General features: G+C 43.1%; 1 protein-coding gene across 1 annotated transcript; it reads left to right on the forward strand.

The window, feature by feature from the left end:
• Positions 1-27,465, forward strand: IGFBP5 (insulin like growth factor binding protein 5). The gene is made up of 4 exons (XM_074298735.1): positions 1-1,107; positions 20,085-20,314; positions 21,019-21,138; positions 22,111-27,465. Exons 1-4 carry the CDS (start codon positions 774-776, stop codon positions 22,240-22,242), a joined length of 816 nt encoding a protein of 271 aa, XP_074154836.1. The 5' UTR covers positions 1-773; the 3' UTR covers positions 22,243-27,465.
• Positions 27,466-27,859: the final 394 nt, after the last annotated feature.

Genomic DNA, 27,859 nt, shown 5'->3' on the forward strand with positions numbered 1-27,859 from the left:
GGCAATAATCAGTCTCTTTAGAAACTTCTCCGGGGGAAAAGTGTTGGGAGAGCTACAAAGTGCTGGTGCTTTTATAATATTTTTCCCCTTCCTCCTCCTTCCGCAAGACTTCTTCTTCGTGCTTTGCTGAGAACCTAGCGATTTGGAAGAGGTGGCGGACGGGAGAAAAAAGGGGTTTTTAGATATATGTATTGTTTTTTTTTTTTTAAAACTTGCTTCTTTTTTAAATTTGTTTTTTCTAGCGGGCAGTGTTCTACCTGCTCCGTGGCAACCCCGATCCACTTGATGCATTCATAGGGAGGACAGGGAGTTCACACTTGGGTGTGATCTTCAATTTTTTGGAAACTTCTCCCCAGCCTTTAAGTAAACTTTCTGGTGGTTGCTTTAGGGTAACCTGTCTTGCGGGGCTTTTTTTTTTTTTCCCACTTAAAAAAATAAAGCAGGTGAGCTGGGATTAGGGAGGCTTATTTTGCCATTCCTCTTTTTCCTTTCACCTGGCGAATATTTTTTTTTTTTTTTGCCCCAAACTGTTGCAAGCCTTGATACTTGCAACTGAGACCAGCTCTCCCATCACCTCAAATTTTCCCCCCAACACACACAAAAAAAAGCCCAGACCCCGGTAGGGAGAGGAAGAGGAGGAAAACCCTCTTCTTGCTCCCAAGACAATAGGTAGCTGGGCAGATTTTGAGGCTCTTCCCTCCACACACACACCCTGCCCCCACAGTCTCCCCAGCCTTGCACCGTGCCCCAAGGTAAGGGGGAACTTTAGGAAGATGGTGCTGCCTATGGTGTTCCTGCTGCTGTCCGCCTGCATCGGGGCAGCCCAAGGCCTGGGCTCTTTCGTGCACTGCGAAGCGTGCGACGAGAAAGCCCTGTCCATGTGCCCCCCGAGTCCCCTGGGCTGCGAGCTGGTCAAAGAGCCCGGCTGCGGCTGCTGCATGACCTGCGCGCTGAACGAGGGGCAATCGTGCGGGGTGTACACTGAGCGCTGCGCCCAAGGGCTCCGCTGCCTCCCCCGACAGGACGAGGAGAAGCCCCTGCACGCCCTCCTGCACGGACGCGGGGTCTGCCTCAACGAAAAGAGCTACCGAGAGCAAGCCAAGATCGGTGAGGGAGCCTTATTCTCCGGGTCATTCATTGCGCGGCGGGAGGTTGGCGGGGAACTGCTTGAAACCCACTATCTTCCCTTCCTTTGCAAGTGGCTTGGAGCCAGCCTGGACTTGGGCGTTGCGATTTTTTTCTCCAGGACTCTGGAGCCACCTGCCCAATCCTGCAGTTCTAGGCTGCTTCGCAACCTCACGGAACCCCCCGCCTCTCTGTCCCCATTTTCCTTTTGCTGTCCCCCTCCCTTCTCCCAGTTCTAATCTCAGCTGGAATTTTCTGCTTCTGCCCCTGACACCCCCAGACCTCCAGTTGGGGTGGGGCTTTCCCTTATTAATTTCCCACCCATCCCCTTCGCAACTTGTTCCTAACTAGAAACCAAAAAGATCCGCCGAGAATCTTCTTGAATTGGGGGGGGGGTCTTTTTTCCTCCTGCTGCACCCCTTGCCACCCTTTCTCACGCTCTCTTCGCCCGTTCTCTGTCCACTTATATAATTCTTATGACCCCACCCTGGTTACCAATGGCAAATTGCTTCCTAAACGGCTGTTTTATTTTAATTTTTCTCATGCCAAATAAGCGCTTTTGAACTTGGGATGAATGATGGGCTTTAAAATTCAGAATTCCTTCTCTTCTCCACATCACTGCCACCACCACCTCCTTCTCGGCGCGCACCTTCCAGCCCGGGCTTGGCCGCCTGCCCAGTCTCCATCCGCAAAGACGGAAAGCTGGGCTGCTTCTCTTAGCATTTTTCTACCCGCTCTTTCCCACCAAAAATTTGAATAGTACCTCTGGGTAAAGGTGAGGGTGGGAAGGTGGCGGGAGAAACATTAGTGACTGCGAAATCCAACCTCCTCCAGCTGCTCTCCACCCCACCCTTCCCCGCCTCCATCCATAATATTTCCAACCGAGTATGTGGCGGATCCTTACGGTTGGAAAGTAAGTGTACTGGGGGCCAAGACCATCTTATATTCAAGAGATTGGGGGGGGGGGCGCCAGAAATGTCAGAGTTTGTGCAACTGAGACTCCCAACCTGTAACGTCCGCCCTTTGGTCCCCCCGTCCGCCCGCCCCCGTAGAGCATCCTGGACTCCTTGGCCTGAGTGATTGACAGGACTTGGAGCTCAATGGGGAAAGGTCTGAGGCTCCTTCCTTTTCCCATTCCCTTTCGACTTTACCTGATCTTTAAAAAGAGGGGGGTGGGGGGGGGAAACGAGAGAGGAACCTGAGCTAAAGGTCCCAGATCAGGGCCACGGGCACGTCCCGCCCAGACTGACTGTAATTGACTCCTTTCAGGAGGGTTTAGAAAACTGCGCTTAGAAATTCTGAACTCGGAGAAGTCTCCTGGCTCGGATCCCGGTGTCCCTCCCTCGCCACCCCCATCCGCCCACCCCCAGCCATGTTGCCTCCTCCCCCCACCCCACCCCATTCTCCTACGTACTAACCCCTCACATACACTTTTCCGTAGTGCAATATAAAGGAGTTGTGGTGTCCGGGAGCTGGGGGGTAGAGGTAGCCAAACGCCTGGAGGCAGGATGGCTTTCCTAGGTAACGTCTTGTGGCTTGAATGTCCTAGGGATTTTCTGCCCATATTCCCCGTTCCCATCCCTCCAGCCCTCCTCAATGAGCCTGGTCCAGCAAATAATTCCAGGGCTTGGGAAAGGTGGGGGGACCGTGGAGAGGGCGAGGCGCGGGGAAGGTGGCCCAGAATCCGGTTATTTTTATTAGGAGCCTAAGGGGAAAAAAAGGGGGGGGAGGAGGGAGGAGGCGGCCCAACCGGCCTTGATCCTCAAAAATGTGAATTTGAGCTAGCTTAGCGCCGGGGAAAAGGTATGAGTTGATTTCCTGTCTTGGAACCTAGCACACAGTGTAATAACCTGGTCACACTGAAACTATGCAAAGTATCCCCAAACAGCGTCATGCGCCGTTCTTCTATTCCTCTGTGTGTGAGACAGTCAGACAGACAGATAGACAGACAGACACGGAAAGAGATTGAAAGGGGGAGAGACAGAGACAGAGGGAGAGACTGAGGAGAGGGGAAGAGAAATAGAGACAGAGAGAGAAACGGAGCGGGGGGGGGGGGGGGACGACGAGGAGGGCGGGGATCCGTTGGTGGAAGGGCTGGGGAGACAGACCAATCAAGGAGAACAATATGAAGAACCCTGGCACCCCAATGCTTAAAGCCCAGGTCGTTTCCTGAGCTAGGTGCTACCATAAACTGCGGCTCCCCTCCCCCTCGCCCACGCCTTCGAGCAACTGGCTGGTGCTACGCGGTGAACTAGGGGGCTGGCTTCCCCGCCCCCTCGCTCCGCCTGCTTTCGGGCGCCCCTCCTGCCCCACCTCCACCGCCCATGGAGCAGGTGCCTGAAGATTTCTTTCTCCTGGGAATGGGGTCTGGCCACATTTTGGAAGCACCGAATGTTCGAACGCCCTCCCCCCCACAACGATTTAAGGGGGTCGTTGAAAGTTACCGAGTTAGGGACAGGGCAGGGCTGTTTAGAATAGCTTTAAGCAGTTGATGGCACAGAGAAGCTAGACTGGTAGAGGGGAAAATGAGTTTGCTTTTCTGCAATCTACCTCTGCCACCTCCTAGACTTCCACTCTTTTGAGAGACCGGAGTGTGAGTGAGAGTGGAAGAAGAAATGTCCAAGGTGACTGAGTTTGTCCTAAAGACCCCGCGGGGTGGGGTGGGGGGAAGACCACTTAAAAAAAAAAATCATTTCTGAGGTCAGAACCAGGGAAGTAGAAATAAGCCAAGGTTTCTCCAATGTGTTAGAATGAAAAAGGGCTAGGAGAGTATATCTTCCTAGGCCTGTTGCTGTGCAACTAGAGGGAGCTCAAGAGCTGGACTGCCATTACCCATTTGGCCCCAAGTCCAAAGGCAGAGAGAGCTTGAAACACAAGTGTGTCGAGTTAGCTAGACAGTCAAGACTTGAGACAGTTACAATCACAAGATACTGTCCTCTATACAGATACAAACAGTGCAATCAGCAACAAGCATTTTATTAAACCTTATACCTAGTGTGCTCCTCACTGTGCTAGCTCTAGACTGAGGTAATTAGGCAATGGAGAGGGGGATAGGTTCAAGCTTTCAGTCTATTCAGGTGTTGGAGCAGAATGTAATAGCTTATATCTATTATCATTTTATGGATTGTTTTACATAAATTTAATCCCCAGAACAACTCATTGAGATAGGCAAGAACAACGTGAGGAAACAGAATCCGTTTCATTCACTGTCACCCCTTAGCAAGTGTTGCATGTAGGACTATACCACGCTGATTTTTATCTGTTCAGGGGACACAAGGGGGGGAAAATATTTGACTAATTCAAAAGAAAAACTCATTAAGGATCTGAGGGTATGAATTTTACAGCCTTGTGGCCAGCAGGTGGGAAGGATGGGGCTAGGTGTCAGTGAGCCTTCTCCATTTCTGGATTCGTAGTCAGCCCATCCATACCTCCCTGCCTAGTCCAAGAGCCATGTGGAAACTGAGTTCCAGAGCTGGCTTTATTAGCCAAACTCATGTCCATTCAGTTGAACAAACTCATGGAAAAATGAGGGAGCCAGATTCCTTCTTCCTTTCCTTTCCATTCAAAAAAAAAAAAAAAAAAAAAAAAAAGCCTTTGAAAGGTTTCCTAGTGAGCCAACCATAGCTAGAACTGGGAGAGCAACAGACAGATTAAATTCTAACTGGATTTTTTTCTTTTTTCCAATTTCCTTTTTTTCCTTTCCTACCCTTTCCTCTCCCCCACACCCTGTCAGCTCAAACTAGAGAAATATGCAGCATGTCAAAGAAAGCTATCTTTCTCCCTTTTTCTCTTTTATCTCTCTTTTTTCCCCTATCCGCCTCCTTCCCCACCTCCTTTCTGTCTCCTCCCCTAGGTTTCATCCTTGATTTTGCCAGATGGGCTCCAGCTTTCACAGATGCAGGGGAACTATAGTTTGATAGATAGGAACTTGAGTTGTGGGGAAGGGGAAGGAAGAAGATGGGTCAGTTTTACCCATAGCAGTAGCCTGGAAAATTCTACTGAGCATAAGGTTAGGGGTCAGGGTGAAAATGAGAGCAAAGATCAGGGGAGCATAGAATCCTTGCCTGTGAGGAAAGGGGGGGGGAATATGTATATGAATGTGTTGTTATGAATGTGTATGTATGAAAGGGAATATATATGTGGGAAATAATATATATTATATACATACATACACTATATATAATGTATCTATAGCCTTTATATACGTACATAATATATATGTATAATGTATATTTGTATATAATCTTTACTTTAAATTTGAGCAACTCATTGACCACTAACATTCTTGATATGAATGATAATGAGACCCATCTAACTTTGGAGAAGAAACTGCCAAACCTTATATATATATTAAATATACATATATATTATATATAAAATATTAATATATATAAATATGAGTATATATGTATATGTTTATATATGTCTGAATATATATGTATATTTATATACATACATACTGTATACATGCAAATGTAATGAATGTCTGTTTATAATCTTTGCTTAAAGTCTGAGCATTCCCATTGACCACTGATATTCTTGATATGAATGATAAATGAGACTCATTCAACTTTGGAGAAGAAATTGTCAAACTCTAGACTCTTTATGTCCTAGAAACTAGAACCAGGCCATGAATCTAAATTTGAATACTTTTCATCTAAAATGAACTTTAAATGTGTAGATGAAACAGATCAGGTACCAGATGAGAGAGGGCAAGGATAGGAGGGAGAGAAGAAGAGGGAGAAATACAGGAGAGGTTTCAACAGTTTTGTTTTTGTCACAGAATTTTTCTTTGAAGTCACTGGTTATGGAGTTGATCGAAACAATGCATCCAAGGCCAAACTCCAACCCACAGAACTAAGCAGATAGTAGACATTTTTAGATAGAAGCATATTTGTATTTTTGCTAGTATTGTCATCTTACATACAAACTCCAGAAAACTTATTTTGTATTTGCAAAGAAAAATAATCCTTTGGGAGAAAATCTTTAAGATGAATCTGCCACTGCTAACATCAATCCTGGAGAATCCTGTGTGTGTACCCATGCACTAGCAGTAAAATTCCTATTTCATACTCAGTCCTCTTCCTTCCCTTTCTTCAATTCTCTGGGCTAATAGGACCATTTCTTGTTATCAAGAGAAAAAATTTTCTCTTCAAAAACAGAGGGATGGATGAAATGAACTCTGAAGGACCTTGCCATCACCAGGATTAACAAAACAGTTCTTAGCTAAGGTTTTCTAATTTTTTAATTTTGATTTTTTTTTTCATTGAACAAGAGGAAGAAAGTAGATAATGGAGAAAGAATATGGGTGGAGAGATTAAAAAGCCTGAACTCATTTTATTTTATTGAATATTCATTTTTAAAGATCAAAAGACTTGGTTGAGAAACTAAAGGGCATATCCACCCAGTTATGCTGCATTGATACTGCCCCTAAGCAGGAAAGGGAAGGAAATTCCTGCCAAGTTGATCTTGTGCTCTTCTTGGGAGAAAGGAAGATGTTGGATCTGCCAAGGGCACTATGAGGTCAAAGTCAAGTTAGAGGTACCAGAATTGTCTTGCTCTTTCCCAGAACCAAAGCAAATATACAGTAGTATTCAGCCTGTATTGTAAACAGAAATGTAGAGCCCTGAGTTGCCACTAGGGGGTGTCTAATGGAAGTAGACCTATGAGCTCCCAAAGTCTGAATTTTTCTTTGGGGATGTTTAAAAATGAGAGAAGGAATCCTGTTTATACAGTGGCTTAGCACCATGAAATAAATCTTTGGGTAAAAAAACCTCCCCCCCAATCTGGAAAAATGAGTAGCCACTTATAACAATGTATGGTTCTAATTAGTCCGGAATCTTCCCAGAAATCTGGTATAATACCTCAGTGGACTATTTGCAACCCCCAGTCCTGCCAAATTCTGAAACTACACCAAAAGGCTGAATTTATACTTCTACACAGGGCCTATGCTTGAGGCTCTGAGATTTCCTTATAGTTTGATATCTGGAAAAAGGCAGTATGATCTTAGGGAGATTGTTGAGGGGGTTAAAGAAGAGTCTTCCCTGCCCCCCTAAAATGATATAATACAAGAGCTGTCTCCTCCCAATAATTTTAGGCTATAATTTTCTCCTCCTTCAATTTCAGCCTCCACCAGTGGTTGAGATTTCTATTGGAGTGTTCTGGGGGAGATCTCAGCTTTCAGCCCCCTCCCTCCCCTAGTACTAAAACAACTCAAGATCATCTTTGCTCAGTTCCTTGCCCCACTTCCAACTCCCAGAAGAACATTTGAAGGGAGTTAGAGCCAGGGAGGTAGGCATCTGCTTCCTCATCCTCACCCTCTGCTTTGATTTCCAGACTAGAGTCCCCTTGTCAGACCCAAAACAGGCACAACCCAAGAGCAGGGGAGGTGTCAGGGGCAAGAAAAGATATCTACTTTGATCCCTACTTCTCTCTTCCTTCCAATACTGAGGATTGTTGAGGAGATACACTTACTTGCCTTAGTGTACAGTGAAGCATGGGCTGCCCCGATCCATTCTGGGCAGCTCGAGTTCTGATGAGTCATGAGTGAAAATGTCCCCAGGGCCAGGTCAGAGAAATAAATAAATGTGTAACTGAGAACTAGACTGCTTCTTCCTCTTCTCTTTTCTCCTCCCCCTCCTTCTCTCACTCCTCTTTCTTCCTCATAGATCTTTACTATGTCCCTGCTATCCAATTCTCCTAGTTTTCTGTATATGTATATATGTATACATATTTATAAAATACATGTGTTAATACATGTATAAAATACATATGTTATACACATGTACATGGGGATAGATAATATATGTATATAAAGAGGGACTCTATTACAGCCAAGGACAGGGACAGAGGCATGCTAAAAGGCTATTGTCTCAGCTTCCAAATTTTAGGGATTGAACCCAAAAAGTGAAAAGGAAACCTATTTGGTTTATCACTGCCTCTGTCTGTGTACCAGATTTCCATTTATTAAAGATGAGGCAGAAAACATGGTGGTAAGAGAATTGGAGAGGGAGAGGAGCTTACCCAGGAGAAAAATTGAGAAGAATAATTTAACTATCAATTCAATAAACATTTATTAAGTCCTATTATGTGCCAGAAACTGAAAATATAAAGACAAAAACCAAAACAGTCCCTGCTCTCAAAAAACTTAAATTTCATTGAATGGAATATATATTTACATATGTATGTATACATTCATGTATGGAGAGAGGGGGAGAGATCACTATAAAATACAGTATCCCAAAAATCTTCAAACTGCACAAAGACTTTTAGGACATCCCATATAGACAAAGTAGAACTATTTGGAGGGTAGCATTAATATGCTGTTCTAGGAGGTTATATTTGTACTTAGGTCTTCAAATACATGAGTATTTTCTATTTAAAGGATGCCAGTTTACCTTTCATCTTCTCTAAAACCAAAAAGAAGTATGAGAACATAAGAAAGAACTTGCCTGTGATGAGAGCTGTCCAGGTTTTAACTGGTCTCAAAAGAGAGTTGTAAAATCTTCTTCCCATCAGCCTTCTTGACTATGATTGGGCATAGTATCTGTTTAAAGTAGAAGTAGGTGGAGATAAAAAAATGAATCCTTCAATTATTACTGTGGTCCATCTATCTCAGATAGCCAGATACTGAACTTCACAAAAAACAAAAGTTGGGGGCACATTGGAACTCAAGGAGATAAAAGGGAAGGGTAACACTTGATGAATATTCCATTTAGAATATTCTCCAATCATATTCCTTATTGGCCCTGGAAGTTAGTGCCATTTCCTCCATTAGTTTTCCATCTGAGAATTACCAAAATTGTACCAAAACTAGGTTTCCCCATTGGAAGTGTTGGGAAGAAGTGACCTACAGGTAAATTGGCCGATGATTTCCATTCCTGAAGACCCTAGTTAACTGAGCTGGCCCTAACCAAGATGCTCTTGAATCATTATTCTCAAAACTTTTCTCCTTTATTTCTTTTAATCCATACTTTCCAGCAGACCTAGGGTTTGCCCCTGAAAGATAACAATAGATCAGGAGAACAATATGGGAGAGAGGAAGGATAGGAATGGCCAGCAATAGAGAAGTCCTTTCTTACCATTAATTAAATCTCACTGTATTCTCATTCATTATATCTATACAGATAGATCAGATGGGAATCTGAAGACCTCCGAAAAACACTACTAAGTTAGCCACCAGCAAGGACTACTAAGACAGATAGACAGAGTAATAGAGAGTCCCAATGTGTCATTCCTGTTCATAGAGTCATAGATTTAGAGCTGGAATGAAACTCTGAAAATCTTCTAGTAAAATCCTCCAGTTATATAAGACAAGGAAAATAAGATCCAGACAGGTGAAGGTCCAAGGTCATAAGAGTAGTAAGTAGGATTTAAACTAGAATCTTTTGACTGCAAACCTGGTGCTCTTTCCCACTGTACCTTTGTTCATAATGTGAAACTGAGGCACAGGAAGGTCTCAACTCCCTTTTGGTCACAGCCTCAGCCCCAAATACATCATATTTCCTCTTACAGAGAGAATGGCACTCAGTTAGAGGGAGTCAGGCTCTCCAGCTCTAACAGGTCAATACAGTTTTCCGAGCCTGCCCTCCCCAAACCAGCAAATTTTCCCCTTGCTTCTTCCTTTCAACATGACAGTTGTCTCGGTTGGTTTTCCTCTTGGAAGGCTGGTGCCCATTTCCGTTCCAGCCTATAATTCAGGTTAAAAGAAGCCCAGAACATGTGCGTCTGACACTGACCACAAAGGGAAAGAAAACAGTCCCTTCCAGGAGCCTGGGGAAAGACAGACTCTGGCCAGTTAGAGAGTGGGTAGGAGGAGGAACCGGGGAGGAGCATTACAAACCTCCACCCAGTCCTATCCAGCTCCTTCCCCACCCCCCACATACACCTTCTCTTTTTCTGCAAATTGCCATTGAGTCATTTGGCATGGCAGGCTAGGAAACTGTCAGACCTCAGGAGAATGAGACGCTTTTTATATTATTTTCACAGTCATCATCCAGTCTTTTGGTCTCCCAAGTGGTGGCAATATTCCCAGGCCCAGGTCCTAGCAGGAGGCTGACTGGTTGGCTAGAATAGTAAGGGACAGAGGTGATGATTCACCAGCTCATGCCTTACCATCTGCATCTAAACCCAAGTTTAGGTGGGTACCTTTGGTATAGAAGGAGAACCCAGCAAAGCTTGGGGATTTCATCCCTTTTTCTGCTTTCTAAAGCAGGTAGGTCAATAACTTCAATGTCACATCAACCATTGAGACTTAAAACTGAGTCCATTTTTAGTTTTATTATGGCTAATTTGTGAATTATTCTAGTAGCATCTCTAGAATCACAGAATCATGGACTAATGGAACTGGAAAGCCGTCGAAATAACCCAGTCCCCGTGATTGTTATGCTAGAGGAAGCAGGGACAAGATTCGAAGGAAACCCAATCTATTCTCATGTTCCACATGCAGTGGTTCATCACTCAACACTTTGGTTGTGTCACCAAGTGTGGTCTCGACTCTGAATTCTAAGTCAATCCCAACCTTCTTTCTCGATTACTATGAGCCCATAACCATGTTATGAGCAATATCCCTGGATGTCAGAATTGCCATTTGCATTTGGAAAAAGGGTGGAGGTGGATGGGCTGCCTCTGAGTGGCAGACATGTTCTCATGGTAGAATACTTGGAAGAGCTTCAGGCAACAGAAATGGGCCTGGACCTCAAGGAGTGAGCTTTCCAGAAATTGTTGACTGATATTACTAAAAGTAGGGCCAAGAAGCATGGCTCTTTTTTTCTCCCATTTTCCTCTGGGGAATGGCAGGCCAAGCTTAGAACTACACGTCTCCTGGAAGAGTCTCCTACTATGCTCAAATTCCTTCACATCAATTCTGCAAAATTAATTGTGAGAGTGAATGGATAGCTGCCTATGGTCTTTCTGCTTGCCAAAGAAATAAAACAGCAGGAACATCAAAGTAACTTCCAGTCTTTTCAAGGCTCAAGTGTGACCGTGTTAACTCCTTTGCTCAAGAATGGTCAGTGGCTCCCTGCTGCCTCCAAGATAAAATACAAACAGCCTGACTTTAGAGGTCTTCCACCATTGAGCTCTAAACCTACCTTCCAGGTTTCTGTCATATTAGTTATTACTTGCACCTTCCCTGTCTTATCTCAAATTACTTCATGTACTTTGTGTTCCAGCCAAACTAGATTACCAGCTAGCCTTCCAGCTCCCCATTCCGTCTCCCTCCTCCATGTACAAGACACTTAGATTAGTGTCCCCATCCCCCACCCCACCCCCATCCCATATCTGGAATGCACCTCTTATCAGCTCCTTGCCTACCATTAAGGCTTAGTTCCTGTGTAGGGAAGTCTCCTCCACCTCCCCAATTATTAGTGCTCTCAATCTTCTTGAATTACCTTGTAGTTAGGCATGTGATAATGGAAGCATCTTTGAGGGCAAGGGAGCTATTCATTTCTCCATTGCCTAGGCTAGTTCCCAGCAGAGACTAGGGGCTCAGTAAATGCTTGTTAAATTGGATTGAAGACTGCTTTCCCTGGAAAGGTAAAATGAGCCTGTACAGAGATTATTCAAGGTGTGTTCATGCTATATGCAGGTGTCTGGGACATCATGAGAATTAGAGGTAATGTTGTTTAGGAGGAGACCCAAAACTATTGGTTGAGCCTAGAAATACACTCTGTTGGGCTACATCAGACCCTCAGTAAGAAGTCAGGTATAGAGGCCTAGCAAGGAGAATTATTTATAATCATATGTAAATCAGAGGGATGAGAGCAGACAGAGCAGGGTAAAATTAAGCCTTGTTTCAGTGAAGTCATTTTATCTCAGATTAGAGGGCATCTCCTAAGAGCTTGGGGACCAAAAATAAAGCCCTTAGTGATCCTGACAAGGGTTTCCAGAGCTAGGGAGTTAGGCTCAGGGCCAAGGATAAATGGTGAAAGGCAGACAAAATATAAGAGGCTAATACACTATTTGAAGTGCTGAATCTCTATATGAGCTTGAATTGTGACCAGAAATGTGTAATTAAGCTCTCTGTTACATTTTCTGTAGAAATGAAGGTAATAATGTTTGTATTTCTGACTTTATTACAGAGTTGCTTTGAGGAAAGCATTTGCTATGCCTTGGGATCATAGATTTGGAAGGTATTCAGTCAAGTCCAACCAGCCTTCTCATTTCATAATAAGAACCAAGGTTGACTTTCTTGTCCAAGGTCACATGGATAACAAATGGCAGGGTTTCAGTCCCAAACCAGCACACCATCTTCTGTACCATTAGATCTCCCTAAAAACCCTAAATAAAGGGGAGTCATTAGTTCTTTGTACAAAGCACAACTCTTTGGAAAATGGATTTGAACCTGAAATGGAATTCAGTTGAGTTACTGAATCACCTCTGTTCCCCAAAGCACTCAAGATTTCTGATGTACCCTAGATTCCTAGGAAACAGAGGATGAGAACTTCTGGTGCTCACTGTTTCCTGGGTCTGAGGATAATAATTATTTAGGATTATGTCACCAGTCAGATGTTGTTCTTTACAACCCAAGACCTCTATAGCTTTTTCTCTCCTATTCACATAGTTGGAAAAGCTGTGTCAAAAGTCATGTAACAGAGGTAATAGAAGCGGAACATCTGAGAATGAGATAAAAAAGGACACACCTATTGATAGATGTTGGTGGGTATGATTGTAGGGGGTATAAAGCCCAGATCTATTTTTATCCAACTCTAGACACTCTTTCCTCATACACTTATTCCAACTTACTAGAGTTAGGAGGAAGCTCTAGAGCTTAATAAATATCTGTGGCCATTTTCTTTTACTTGCTTTAGACTTTCCTGTTCATTGGGGTCTTTGTTCCTATATCATGATAGAAGAAAGAAGAAGATGGAGGCTTAACTAGAGTGGGGTGCTGTAAATAAATTAATCTCTCTTCTGGAGACATGGTTGCTGAGGTTACCCTTCTTCTTAAAAAATCCCTCCTGAAATTCCTTGTTCCCATTTGGTTCTGAAGGCATAGGATCCAAGCAACAATGAGTGGGGAAAAGAGGAAGGTGCAATGCAGGGACAAAATGAAAAAAGGGTCAGGGAAGGTTTGTGAATTGTGCCTCAAGTTAACTTGAGCTGTTCACCTCTATATGAATTTGAATAGAATTCATATAGAGGTGAACAACTCAAGTTAACTTGAGTTAGCTGTCCTGGTGCTCTTAGGACTGGATGGTGCCCAAAACTGAATTAGATCTCTCCCCACCACCACCTTTGATCAGGAAAGGGTTAATGTTCCTTGTATTTTCCAAACCTAATTGAATCACCAGGCTGGGAAGTCTTGTGGTGTGAGGGAGAGCCACTGAAAAGCTGAGTGGGGACTGGAGTGAAGAAAGGAGAGGGAAGAGAAAGGGGAGAGGGGAGCAGGACAGAAAAAGAAGAAGGGAAAGAAACAAGGGGGTGGAGTTGGAAGAAAGGATAAAACTAATGTAGAAATCTCTTCCCTAAGTACTGAACCCATCTTCACCAGAAAACCCCAAATATAAGTCCTAAAGGAAAGGGGGAAAACAGTGAATTGTGCATTATCACATTTGCTGAGGGCTCAGGACAGGGAGTATCTGTTCCCCCAAATCCCCCAAGTACTTTGGACTTTGGAACCAATTGTCTGAGGCCCTCTATCCTCCTCTGTCCAGACATGGGTGGCATCTGATTCCAGGGAGGCAGAGGAGCCTTAAAACTGGGTCAGCAAGCCAAAATTAAAGGGGTTGTGGTTGGAAATTTGGGGAGAAAAGAGGGCAGAGATGCTTATTAGATTCTCTTTTGGGCTCTCCTCCACCCCAAAGTTGGACGCAATATGAGAGAAGCTGAAAGTCCCATCTTCTAAAAATCCAGCCCTCAAAAGGATAAGACCATGGGGGCCCATTAAGTCTGTCAGACTAACCTGGTGTTTCCAAGGATGGAATATTAAGCATTCTGCACCCTCTCCCTCCTCCCCCCACCCATCTTGCCAAAGAATTTAGACAGAGGAAAGAGAGTTCTGGGCATGTGTGTACTTTTTCCCTTCTCTAAGACAATTTCTGTTCCAGGTGATCAGAAATAGCCACAAGGTTGCACAAATGCATTTCATAGCTCTCTTGTTTATCCCATTCTTCTGTTCCCAAATTTCTATCACTGCCCACCCCCTAGCCCCTTTTAAGCAACCCTTTCCAATGCTCACATATCTCCATGTCCCTTTAATTACTGGAGAGAACCACAGCTAGCAGGAGAAAATTTGGATGGTGTGAGCATGGCAGGCCCACAAATTCCAGGTTGAAGAAGTTGTTTATATTCATAATAATTTATAATTCAGTTCTGACCCCATACAGAAGGCTGTGGGCTGGCTCTGGTTTTCCCTGCTATGTAGCTCTGTCTCCCTCTACTGACCAACCTTAGGCCCTGTCCTAACTTTAATTAATTGTTCTTTGAAAGTTCAACAAAACAGATAAAAAAGCTCTTCTTCACCTGAATTAAGCCCCCTCTAGCTTTGGTCCTACTACCCTAGAATTTAGAGCTGGAGTGAAACTCGGAGATCATTTAGTCCGGGGATTCTTCACATTTTCTCTCTCACAGACTCTTTTAGTACTAGTCCAGTGAAACAAATGGACTTCTTTGCAGAAAAGGTTTAAATACACAAAATCAAATAACTACAACATGAAGAAGGAGGAATGTTTAAATTGCATGTCATTGCTTGAACCCCGATGAGTAAAAGAGAGCAGTGGGAGTTCAATAAAAGCTTTAGGACTTATTCAATGAATCTTAAAACCCTCTTTCCCCAAGAAAAACTTAACTAAAAGACAGTCAGAAGAACCCTATGGGGAAATTAGAAAATTTGGGATGGGCCAGCTTGAACTGATGAATTGTTTACAGATTCCTGAGATAGGATATTCACTCTTAGAAGGCTGATGAGTAAGTGTGATCTCCTCTCCAGAAAAGAGGAAAGAGGAAAAAGCTTTTAAATTGAAGCAGGACTGGTTAAAGTGGTGTGCCTCATAGTTGAGGTAGACAGAGACATGCTGTGGGCTTTTCTTTATAGGAAAACATTCAGGACAGGTAAGATCAGGAGGGAGGGTGCTCCATCAGGTGGGGTATACTGTATAGAATAAGTGACTTGTAGAGAAGATAGCCTGTAGCATTGAAATCAGTCAGCACCCTTTGCCAGCTGGAGGTAGTGCAGGAAAAAACTCACCCCTGGGCTCTCTTCTTACAGAGGTCAGCATTCTTGAGCTCCCAGCTAAACAGGTGCATCTGGCGAAGGAGAATCTGTCAGCTGCCCGGGTCAGGTGCTGGCACAAGCCCAGAGGAAGGCAGGCCATTCTTTTGTTTGTCTTTCAGGCACATATTCCCAGCCTTTTCTGTTTCTCACCCACTCCAGTTTCAAACTGGTTCAGGCAGGAGACTGGGAGTCACTCACCTCCTCCACTCCTTATAACTGGATTCCCAGAATGTTCCTAAACTTTTTCAGAAGAGGTCTCCATCATTATCCAGCTGCCTTCTAAGAATAAGAATGGATATCTCTTCAATTGCTCAGCCATAGCCTTCTCCAGTGCTAGATTCTCCAGTGCTCATCCCCCTACCTATGAACTTCTACAAGACATTTAACCTCCTTGGTCTCAATTTCCAGCTATTAAAAAAAAAAAAAGAACGAATTGGGCTGTATGAACTTTCAGCTGAATTCTATGAAAGTCCTGTCCATAAATTAATTAGTTACATACATTACAAATAGTCCCAGGTCCTGAGTTCCAACTTCTTCTAAAAAGTCTACATGTCTGAAAATAGACATCAAGTATACAATTTCATAATTATGTTCATTCTACTGTACTTTTAAGCTTTGTCAGGCATTTAAATTGTAAATAGTTTACACAGTATTGTTATAAAAGAAGATATTTATAATTTGATTACTTGCTATCCAGGGGATGGAGGAGCGAAAAAATGGGAGGGAGAAAAATTTGGAACACAAGGGATTGCAAGGATGACTATTAAAACTATCTTTGCACGTATTTTGAAAAACAAAAAGCTATTTTAAAATAGTTATATGGGAATGCATAGTGACAAAAGCAATAAAATTTAGAACTAATAAAAGAGAAGGTATCAAATGTTGGAAGAGTAAAAAAAAGGGAGGGGAAGGAAAAAATTAATTGTATAGAAATTAACATAGCTCATCAGTCTTTTTACCTCATTCCCTCCAATCAGATTCAAACTCAGGGACAGAATAGAGATTGAGGAGATTGTGTGTAATATGCTATAGGTCCATGCTGCCATCTTCTGGTTTTCATGTGAAAGCACACTATTAACTGACCCTGCCAGAACCAAGCAGAATCACCTTCCCAATGTGCTCAGGGATCCTGTCTCCTGGGGACACGTGGGCTCCCAGAGCAATGAAAGGCTTCGTGCCTCCGTTAGAGATCTGGTTGTAGGGGAGCACTCCTGGCCCTTTCATCTCTAAGAGGTCAGGATGCTATTCTGGAGAAGCCTGGTGCTCTGAGCTACAAAGACTAAAGGAATAGATATATTTGTGGCTATTGTCAACCTATACAGAAATCTCCCCCTAATAGTCTTCCTCCAGCGTTGTTCTGGCTGGGCTTCTTGTCTACCCCCTACTCTACCAAACCTTTCCAGCTCCTAGTTGTGGGTCTATAATAGTTTGTAGAGAATGTGGCTAAGGACCACCCCATGGTGTCCAAGCTAAATGGCAGTGCTGACTATGAACCAATGGATTGTAGGGCTTTGGGATTACAGAGATGATTAAAGATGAGATTATTGCCTTCACCTCCTATTGAACCCTTAGAAACTTCCCCAAGAATGTGATTTTTTTTCTCCCTGATTTTATAGATGAGAAAAGACTGACTCGTGAAAAGAAGGGAGGGACCTAAATGTTTATATAGTGAGCTAGTTACTGCTTGATTGTCTTCAGTCCTGACTCTTCATGACCCTATTTGGAATTTTATTGGCAAGGATACTGGGGCTGACTTGTCACCTCCTTCTCCAGCTTATTTTATAGGCAAGGAGAGTTAAATGACTTGCCCAAGATCACATAGCTCGTAAGTGTCTAAAGCCAGATTTTAATTCAGAAAGATAAATCCTCCCAATTCCAAGCCACTGAACCACCGCACTTCCCATAAAGGGAGCAGTGGATTTCATGGGTAGAGAGGCAGGTTTGGACTCAATCTAAGGAAAAACATTTTAATGATTAGTTCTAATCCAAAATGGATCCTATTATCATTCTCAATTCTTGTTCTTATCACCGCAGCTAGTCATTTTCCATTCACAAAGGGTTCAGTGATCTCAGGCAGAACCTTTAGGTTCCCACAACTTGAATTAACCTCAGCTGAAGGGAATAAGGGGTTCAGAGTGGTGTAGCAGATTGAGTCAACATGGTATAGAGAAACACCCATTGAACTTGAAATTTAAAAAATTTTGGGAGCTCTGCTACTTAGTGACTGGGCAGCATTGGATAAATCACTTAATTTCTTTGTTCCTTAGTTGTTTTTACCTCTAAAATGGGGGTAATAATGCCAGCCTTGCCTGTTTCACAGGTCCTAAGAATCAAAATGCAATCATGAATATAAAAGTATTTTGTAAACTTAGAGTGATATGTAAATATAACAGGAAGAAGGTGATAAATAATGTCCTTGGGGAGATGAACATAATCTGGAAAATAGCAATAAGAGGGAGGAAAAGAAAGGAGAGGGAGATAGACAGACAGACAGATAGAGACAGAGACAGAGAGAATAAAAGAAATAGAAAGTCCCGTTTCATTAAAGGTCATAAGTCAGCTAAGTATAGACTCTCATCAGCCCTCTCCTATATATAACTGCTTTAGCCACGGTTCAGCTGTCAGACTTTGTCGGCCTACCAGGATCCCTAAGTAACACTCTAGCTTGGTTGGGACAAAGATCATAGAGCCAGGGTGGGACATGAGGACTAAGGCAAGGGCAAAAGAAAGAAGCCTAGACTTTCATTCCCTGTTCCTCTTTCCCTTTAACTCCTATGTCTGGGATCCTGGGCTCATCACCTACCCCTCTTTCTTCTGCATTCTTTGGTATTTTTTCCAACCCATCTCTGCCCCTTATATCCCCCAATCACCTACTCCCTATGCTCAAATATGTTTCTCACCCAGCCAAAGAGCGGACTAACTAACCTGCTTTCTACATTCTCTAGCCATCATTGTTGACATTAAAATAGCACTTCACACACAAACAATAGCTAACATTTATATAGTGATTTAAAATTTGCAAAAGGCTTTAGAAATATTGACTCATTTTATTCTGTAGAGTAAAGACTGGGTTGTTTTTGTTTATTTTTGTTTCTTTTGCCTTTCTTTGTATTCTCAGTGCCTTAGCACAGTGCTTGGCACATAATTGGAGTTTAAAATCAATAAAGAATAAAGAATAAATCATTTTAAATGCTAGTTGATAGATCCTAGAAGACAGATGAGATTATTCTCCCCATTTTTACAGATGAGGAAATTGAGGTAGAAAAATTAAATTATTTTCCCAGCGTCAAAAAGCGAGGAAGTTTCTGAAGCTGGATTTATACTCAGGGGCTTCCTGACTCTAGTTCCAGCTTGCATTCCACTGCAAGTTTGATAGTATTTTAGGTATCATAGGTATTCTTAGTCCTATTTCCCAAAGGGAGAAACTTGGGCTCAGAAAAATTAAGCAAGTTTCCCATGATTTCACAGTATTAGTTGAAATTTAAATCCAAATCTTCATGACTTCCAAGTCTTCTTAGACTGTCCCAGACTCCACAGCATGACCTTCAAGGATACATTCCTTTTTTTTTTTTAATTTCTCCATTGCTAACCAAATTGTAACTGCCCCTTTCTCCAGACTCCCCACCTTAGTCAAACAAAACTTGTCACACCTTGTACCAAAAGGCCTGCTCTTGCCTCTGCCTGAGCCTGCTATATCCTGTCATCACCCCCTACCCCTTTCCCTCCCCGTCTGCATTCAGAATGTTCTGCCCTCATTTCTACCAGAGTTCTTGGATCTCAGATCCCAACACCTCTCCCATGAAACCTCCTTGACCCAACTTCATCAGCCTCCAGTGACTAGAGCCCTCTGAAACTGAAGTGCAAGCCTCTAGACTCCTGCCTCAAGTTTGATATACCTTTGTCTTCCAGTCTCTCTCTTTGATGTACCCACTCTATCTTCTTCATCAGACTCTTAAGTTCTCAAGGTTCTCTTCTCTCTTTTTATATTCCTCCCTAATACACATGGTGCAAGTAGCAAAGAACATCACATTTTGAAGACTTCTAAGGTTTATCCTTAAAGCGTCCACATAAGATAAACAGGGCAAGTATTTTTATTCCCATTTTGTGGGTCAAGAAATTGAGGTTCAGATGTGATCCAGTCTAATTCCGGTGGACTTGTGATGAAGAGAGCCACCTGCATCCAGAGAGAGGACTATAAGGACTGAATATGAATCACAGCATAGTATTTTCACCTTTTTTGTTGTTGGTGGGGTTTTTTGCTTGCTTGTTTTTTTTTCTCATTTTTTCCTCTTTTAATATGATTTTTCTTGTGTAACATGATAAATGTGAAAATATATTTAAAAGAATTACACATTTAACCTATATTGGATTACTTGTCTAAGGGAGGGAGGGAGGGAGAAAAATTTGGAGCACAATGTTTTTCAGGGATGAATGTTAAAAACTGTCTTTGTATTTTGAAAAACAAAAAGCTGTTAGTATGTTTAAAAAAAAGAAAGAAAGAAAGAAACAGGCTTAGAAAGAGAAGTGATACAATTGCAACATAACACAATGTAATACAATAATACAAGAACTGGAAGCAAACCCAGGTCTCCCACTTCCAGATTCACTACTTCTTCATTTCCAATCATGGGAAACTTTCCTAATTTCTCTGAGCCCCAGTTTCTTCCTTTGGAAAATAGGAATAGAATACCAGGAGGGCTCTGTAGGCCCTGGTATTGACCTTCTTTTTAACTTCTCTTCCTAGAGAGAGAATCCCGGGAACATGAAGAACCAACCACTTCAGAAATGGCTGAGGAGACCTACTCCCCAAAAGTTTTCCGGCCCAAGCATGTTCACCTGTCTGAGATGAAGGCTGAGGCCCTGAAGAAAGATCGCCGAAAGAAGCTGACCCAGTCCAAGTTTGTTGGTGGGGCTGAAAACACTGCCCAGTCCCGGGTCATCTCCGTCCCCGAGATGAGACAGGAGTCTGAACAAGTGAGTCCTTATGGAGACAGCTTCTGGTTTACTCCATCACCTGTGCCTTATTCTTGACATTTCCTTGAGATGGCTAATGTTCCCCAAGTAGGTGTTATGGAGTAGGGAGGGGAGGGAATGTCACGACTGACCTTGGAAAGAATCCCATCAGCCCCACTCAGAAGTGGGGAGTTATATTCTGTCTGGATCAGGACAATGGCCTGAAGGCAGTGAGAAGATTTTGTAGACCTGAAAGTCTCTTCAAGAAAGTTTCAGAAATTAGAATCAGCCCACTGGATTAACAGCCCACACCAGAGGAAAACTAGCCTTGAGTTCCCCCATGGTCCACAGGACTGTGTGACTTCCACTACAATGGCACCCTACCTAGTTCAACATTGGGACCCTGTGCTTGAAGAGCTTAAGCAGGGAGTTCAGAAAAGGTGAAGAAATATGTGTAGGGAGAGGAAAAGAGAACAAAAAACAAGCAAGAAGGGCTTTATACACTCTCAAAACCCCTCATCTAACATGGCTCCACATGGTAAGATCTGGTACTGATGTGGGGAAAAAAATCTTTAGTAAAAACGAATCAGAAAAGAAGGACTAGAATCTTATAAATGCCTTGCGTCTTTAGGACTAAGCCCCCTTGCAGAGATACCCCAAGGCCTTATCCCTTAGCAATTCCAAGTGATTGCTCTGACCTCTGTAATTATCACTTCTCCCTCTAGGGTCCCTGCCGAAGACATATGGAAGCTTCCCTTCAAGAGTTGAAAACCAGCCCTCGTATGGTTCCCCGGACTGTCTACCTGCCAAATTGTGACCGCAAAGGCTTTTATAAGAGGAAACAGGTAAGCATTGTCCCTCTCTCTATCCATTTAATGGATAGAATTGGATGGGATCATGGGTCAGAAAATTAGGGTCCGAAATTATAACCCTAATGGGTTTGGGAAGGCTGGGGGAATATGATTTCTAGAGAACAAATTCCACTAGATAGCAAGACAGGAAGAAATCCCTCTAAATTTGATGCTGGGATGGGAAGGCCCAGAACAGGAGCTCAGAATTTTTGCTGAGTGAGGGATGGAAGTTACCATCCAAGAAAGGGAAGAGTGGGAGTTATATGAGGAGGTAAAAGTCAAAGGAGTGCAGATTTCAGCCAATTTAAAAGTCTCTATTGTGCCTGATACCATTATGCCAGACACTACATACAGAAGTAGTCTGTGGTCAAAGGTAGGTCAGTAGTGGACAAGTAAATTTCACTTACTCTAGCTACCTATCAGGACCAGTTTGATGAATAGTTAAGGTCAACAGTGGGATTTGGAGATACCCCCAACCTGTCCTTCTGCAGCCATCTCCCCCTATCAAGGTGACATGGTGCCTAGGATGTCACCATCATGAAGAATGTGTTCATTCCTTTGGGTTAATGACTTGTTATTCGCTCATCCACATGTACATACACACACACACCCAAGTTAAAATGGAAACAGGCCAGATAGTGGCAGTAAAGCTTAATTGAGCTCTCCTAAGCTACTTTTTTGAAGGGCTTAGGTAAAGTGTGGAAGTGGGAGAGAATGAGAGAAAGGGGAGGGGAAGAAACCCAAGATAAGCACTTTGTGGTAAATTAGCCTGTTGTGTTCCCCTGAGACCCTAAAATCTTGATGGTGAGGTAGAAAGATGCTAACCTGTGGTAGTGGGTCATGACAAGCTGTGGAAGAGAAGGACCAGGATCCAGGATTTAGAGATGGGATTCTTTTCATTCCCCCACTCTCCCTCCACTTGCCAACCCCAAGCCCATCTGTATATTTTTCACCCTCTCTCCCTAGTGCAAGCCATCTCGGGGCCGCAAACGTGGCATTTGCTGGTGTGTGGACAAATACGGGATGAAGCTGCCCGGGATGGAATACGTTGATGGAGATTTCCAGTGTCACAGTTTTGACAGCAGCAATGTTGAGTGAGGCTTCCCTCCCATCCCTCATCCCTTTCTCCTCCACCCCACCCCTTATTCCCCAGCTTTTCCCCAGCTCCCCCCTCAATTCCAGCCAGTGCCCCTCTCCACCCCGAGGAAGCCACTCATTTCATCTCATTTAAGGGAAAAAAATATTTGAAGAAACTGAGGACCTCGGAATCTTTAGCAAGCTCTCAAGCTTTTGTTTTTTAAACAAAACAACAGAGACAGAATAAGTCAAGAAGACACCCCCTTTTTTGGTTGATGGGGTGAAGAGTGGGGTGGTAAGGAGAATGAATGGAGAAGGGAAGAGAGGAAGAGGAAAATAGAGGACATGTGACGGAAGAGACTCACTGAGAAGGATACATAAAGTCAAGAAAAGCAACAAAGAAAAGAGAAGAAGTAATATTAGTAACCTGTACTGGCCCGCATCCTGCTACCAAGAGACCCTTAGCTGGGAAACGGTTTTGTCTGGGGAGGGCCTGGGCTATTAGGTGGGATCCAACTACTTGCTGAGGTTCTTTTCAGTTTGTTTTGGTGGAAAGAGGAAAAGAGGTCTTGGTGGAAGAAGAAAAGGCAAATTAGGGCTTTGTTCTCCTATGTCTCCTCCTCCAGTCAGCTCCTAAGGCCTCTTCAGGTCTCTCATTCCTCCCTCCTCACCCCCTAATTCTTTTAAGGTTTGTCTAAAAATGAAAATGCATTCCATTCCTGTTTTATTTTTTTAATCCAAACTTCTGAATGATCCTAGCTTGGTAGGATTTTCTGGACAGACATATATTGACACATTATATGCATGTATGTCCGTGGGTATCTTTCAGTCCACATACAGACATACCTAGTCATTATTACATACACAGCCTTGGAATTTCCTCTTCTTCCAAGGTGGCTAAAAGAAGCCAAGGGTGTGGATATGGATTTTATTTTTCAATTCTTAGTGTAGCCTCCACAGGGGAGGATGGACTGGCAAAGCATTTGTGTGGGCTTGTATTTATCCACAAGGCTGTATGTCTACATATAGAGATATATACTTTTATATCTTTTATTTTTTTCTCTCTCTATCTTTCTGTCTCTCTAAATGGTTTGCATTGACTTTCCAAAAGTAATTTCAATGGGCACTGAGGACTCTTCCCAGGCTGGCAAAGCCAAGAAAAGCCCAAAATTTTTCCCTCAAACACAAACCGAAATACCAGCATCATCTGCCTGCCATTGGGGGTCTCTCCCAAAGAGCTCAAGTATGTGCTTCCTGTGGAGTTGTAAGATAGACTCATCGACATTTTGCATCAATGCTTTCCCATGACCCTGTGGCTCTCCCGGTCTGTGTGACTGGGTGGGCATGTACCCAAGCTATTCCGTGCCTGTGTACACACAGACATGCCTTTCTCTCCCTCACACCTCCCTTTTTAAAATTTCTTATAGCCCTCCAGAAATAACTCTGACTTTTACACTGAACTGAGTTGGGCCCTTTAGCTCATAACCATAACCCAAGCCACAGGTTATGAGACAGAGATTTGTGGTTTCCCAGTCTTTTGGTTTCAGCTGGATGGAGACTGCATTTTGAAACCCTTTTTTCAGTCTTCACCTTGGGAGAGGGCAAGAGAGGTTGAAATGAGAGGCAGCTAAAAAGGAGAAAAGTAGAGATGTCCTAGATCAGAATTTGGGGTTAATTCTGTCCCTTTTGGGAAAGCAAAAATTAACAAGGGCCTTCCCCGGTGCCTTGGAGATGAATAGAGAGTACTTACTTGCCTATCTCATTGCAGCATCAGAGCATAGGGAAGAAGGAAGAGGTAGGCTCCCCAGAATATCCTCCACATCCTGGATGCAGAAATAAAAAGAGAGGAGAGAGCAGGACATACATCTTTGCTTCTGGCTATCCCAAAGCCAGATGTTTTGAACAAGAAGGAGATACCAGGAGAGGGAAAGAACAGATTATGGCTTAAATAGGTACCAAAAGTTAAAGGAAACTGGAAGAAAGCTGGAGGATCAAAAGAGGGAGAACAGTGTTTCTGAGGGGCTTTGGCTCAAAGGGACAGCCTCCAAGAATCCCTGCCTCCACTATGGTGAAACAAGTTTCAGTCTCTGATTCTGCTCTGGTTGGTTACTTCTTCCTTCCTCAGAAGGGAGGGACAGGATGATGTTAGGGACATTTTGGCTGGCATGGGTCATTTGGGCTGGTAATAACAAGACTTCTGACCCAAGTTCACCCTCTCTCCCTCCTCTTCTGCTACAGGAATGAGAAAAGACATTGGTCTTCCTTAATAGAATAGCTTTGAGGCTAAATGTTAGTCAAAAGGAGACAAGGAAACACACATGGATCCCTTTATGGATACATCCCTTCAAAACACATACCTTTTACCTAATGTCACAATCCCAAGGAGACCAACCTCAAACTCATCCCACTTAATCTGGAGAGAATATGGCAGAGAAGCACGGGTGTACAGCTCCAGTGAAGGAAATACTCAAAGCTGTAGAGTAAAGGAAACAATCTAGATGAAGTGGCCTGTGGTCCTACTTCCCAGTAAAACATTTGGCAAGGAAGAGGAGAGGGAAATGATTATACTTGTGACAAAGAGCCAGAAGGAGAGGGCAGCAGTAGGGCCATCCCTGGACCTTCTCTGCCTCCCCTATCTCTCTGCATCAATCCTTATTCCCACCCACCCCCACCCTGCCCTGGATATTCCCCATAACTACATAGGCCAGTATCCTTAATCTTTTCTAACTTTGTTTTCTACCTTCTCTCTCTATTTTTTTCTCCTGGATCTTGAGCAATCCATTGGTCTGGGATTTGCTAAGCAGATGCTGGGGTGCCATTTCCCCTAAGATAAGACTGAGCCAGGAATTTTACTTCTGTCCTCTCGTTTTCCACCTTCTTCCACACTCCCCTATCCTGTTTTTTAAGTTTTCTCTCTTTTATGCTCTTTTGTCTTTGATTCTCTTTTCCTTTTTTTTCCTCCCATCTCTCTGCCTCATTATCCCAATTTCTTGCCCCATTGAATGGAATGCTTCCCCACTCTTGCCCATCCTCTATTCCATCCCTAGAGACTGAACATAAACTCATCCAGGTCTTATGAGTGAGCACTGTAAGTTGCTAAAAAAATTTTTTAAAGAAAAAAATGAGGATACTATGGAAAGTCAGTGCACTGTTAGTTCAAGGGGGGGTCTTCTTTCACTCCAAAAGGGAAGTTGAGTCTATCCTGATCTTCTCTTCCATCTTTCCCAAATTCCTCAGTTCACTTTTGTAGGTTATTTTGGGAAATAAAAACAAAACCCATCAAAACCTTGGGAATTGATCTGCAGAAGTGGAGGCAGCTTGGTGACACTGCCCAAGTCTACTGTTACCCTGTTGAGGTACCTAGCTCTTAGAGACTGCATGAGGATGTTTCTATGTAACTGTTTAGCTCCAAAGGTGGCCACAATTTCTGGGACTAACTGAACTGAGTGTCTCAAACAGGTAGCCTGACCTGAGCCCAGGAAAAGTAGATTGAGAGATAATAAAGATGAGACAGAAAGGACACTGCCTTTTCCCATTGGACTTATGCCCCTGAGAGAAGGTAGTTAGGGAAGACAGGTCTGAAATGACTCTGGAGTTATTGGCTCCTATATAGTCTTCAATCCTCATTCTTGATGTTGGCCATTTGCCAAGCCTTTTGCTCATCATTGATGCTCTATTCTCTGCGCTGTCAGGCTATACTGCCAGCCTCCCAATAGACCTTGCTTAGTTAGGCAGGTTTCCAATCCACCTCCTACTTCTTGAAAATTGAGGAAGGAACTCTTCCTGCCTCCACTACTTTGATAAGGGAGGATGGGCCTGAGCTGGTCTTTGTCCCCCCCAATTCCCCATCCCCAAGACAATGAGGGAGTATGGAAAAAATGAGACCTGATGCATATTCACAGCTTAAACTGACAGCCAGGTACATAGAAACCTGGAGACATTCATCCCTAAAAGGGGGAAGAGATATAGGGAGATCCCACCAGGTCCTATGTCCATACTCCAACTCTCCTTCATCATTACTGCCCATGATGTCTCCATGGTGACTCATAGGGTAAGGGAAGGGAAAATCAGGAGTGTGGAAACAACCTATTCCTGTCTCAAGCAGGTCAATTGTTAAGCAAGCAGCCTCCACTAGTTATCACAGCCCTGAGGAGCATGGGAGGAGAGTCTTCTCCCCCAACTCCATTAACCCTGGGAAGATACAATTCAAAGGTTAGTAATTCATGAATATAGCTGGTCACATAGAAGAGACTTCTGGTTTCTCAAACAAATTTTTGGTGTGCTGGACATAATATTAGGGTAGGGTTGGAGATGGGGCAAGGGGAGAAGAATTTCCACCAACCAGCAATCTGGGGCTTATACTGCCCTTGTTTGTTTGTTTGTTTTTTAAAAAAGAAAACCACTAGTGTGCAAGGCTTTATATTGCACTATCTCTCCACTGCTTCCTTATTAATTGTTTTTTATTTCTTTAAAAAAAAACTTTCTTGATTTTCTAATAGAGTGTGTCCTTAAATCATTCTTCATAGATTCCAATTTCTTTCTCTTTTTCTCTCTCCAGACCTGCAGGGGGCAAGCAAAGGGGAATTGTAGGGGGGAGGGAGGAGAGAGTGATGGGATAGAGGGAGGAAATGTCCAGAGAAATTGGTTTCTCTATAGTTGTGTGTCCCCCTTCACCCTCCCTATCCCACTCCTAGCCCCTGATCATTAGCACTTCCTCCTCCCAGCACCACCATCTAGGCATCTATAATGGATAGTACAGTTATCAGACAACACACCCTCAGATTCCGAGTCTTCAACCTGGTTCTTTTTTTTAAGATAGCAATAACCACGACACATTTTACTTTAGTTCTTGATAGCTTTTTACATACGTACCATAGCTCTGTTCTCTCTTCTTTTTTTCCAATTTTTTAAAATAAAGAAATACTCATAATCTTTACCAGTGAAAAGGATGGAAACGTGAAATGAACAAAAAAGAAAAAAAAAAAAAAAGCTCAATGTGTGGATAATAAAACAAAACAAAACAAAACAAAAAAACAAAACAAAAAAAAAACCTGAATGTGGAAGAGCTTAGCTCCTGTTTTAGCATTTTGTACTTAAGAAAATAAAAAACAAAGGATCTCACATTTTATTAAAAAAGTGAAGATTGCTGTATACTATTTATTCAACTTATAATTTATGTTACTCTTTGATCTTTGTCTTTTGTCATGACAAAGCATTTATTTAATAAAGTTATGCATTCAGTTAGCCTGCGTCAGCTTCCTCTAAAGACCTAGGAAAAGCAGGACAGGCAAAAGGTTGAGGGTCAAGCCAAGAGTAGATGCTAAATCAGATGAGTAGAAGAATTGGGGGCAAAGTATACTACTTGAAATGGGATTCACTTATCTCATCTGTGAAGGTTAGACTAAATGATTTTTTCCATCTCTAAGTCCAGGTATCATAAAACAGAGCTCAGAAGACCCTTCAAAGAGCTTCAGAATTCTAGGATGAGTCACTCAAATGGACCAATCCAAAGTCTCTTGAACTCTTGAACTTGGGCAGTTCTCATGCCTGAGGTCCCAAGGAGACAAAAAATTGCAAGTGGGACCTAATCTAACTCCTCAGCCCTAGTTATATCTGTCCTAAACATTTCAAAAGAACA

Source organism: Sminthopsis crassicaudata, chromosome 3 (genome assembly GCF_048593235.1).
Source record: "Sminthopsis crassicaudata isolate SCR6 chromosome 3, ASM4859323v1, whole genome shotgun sequence".
Taxonomy (NCBI): Eukaryota; Metazoa; Chordata; class Mammalia; order Dasyuromorphia; family Dasyuridae; genus Sminthopsis; species Sminthopsis crassicaudata.

Bases quoted from the DNA above. Each gene is read 5' to 3' on its own strand.
- IGFBP5 (XM_074298735.1), top strand. From the start codon at position 774: ATGGTGCTGCCTATGGTGTTCCTGCTGCTGTCCGCCTGCATCGGGGCA. The intron at 20,315-21,018 runs GTGAGTCCTTAT...TTCTCCCTCTAG, and splicing joins TGAGACAGGAGTCTGAACAA to GGTCCCTGCCGAAGACATAT. The intron at 21,139-22,110 runs GTAAGCATTGTC...CTCTCTCCCTAG, and splicing joins GCTTTTATAAGAGGAAACAG to TGCAAGCCATCTCGGGGCCG.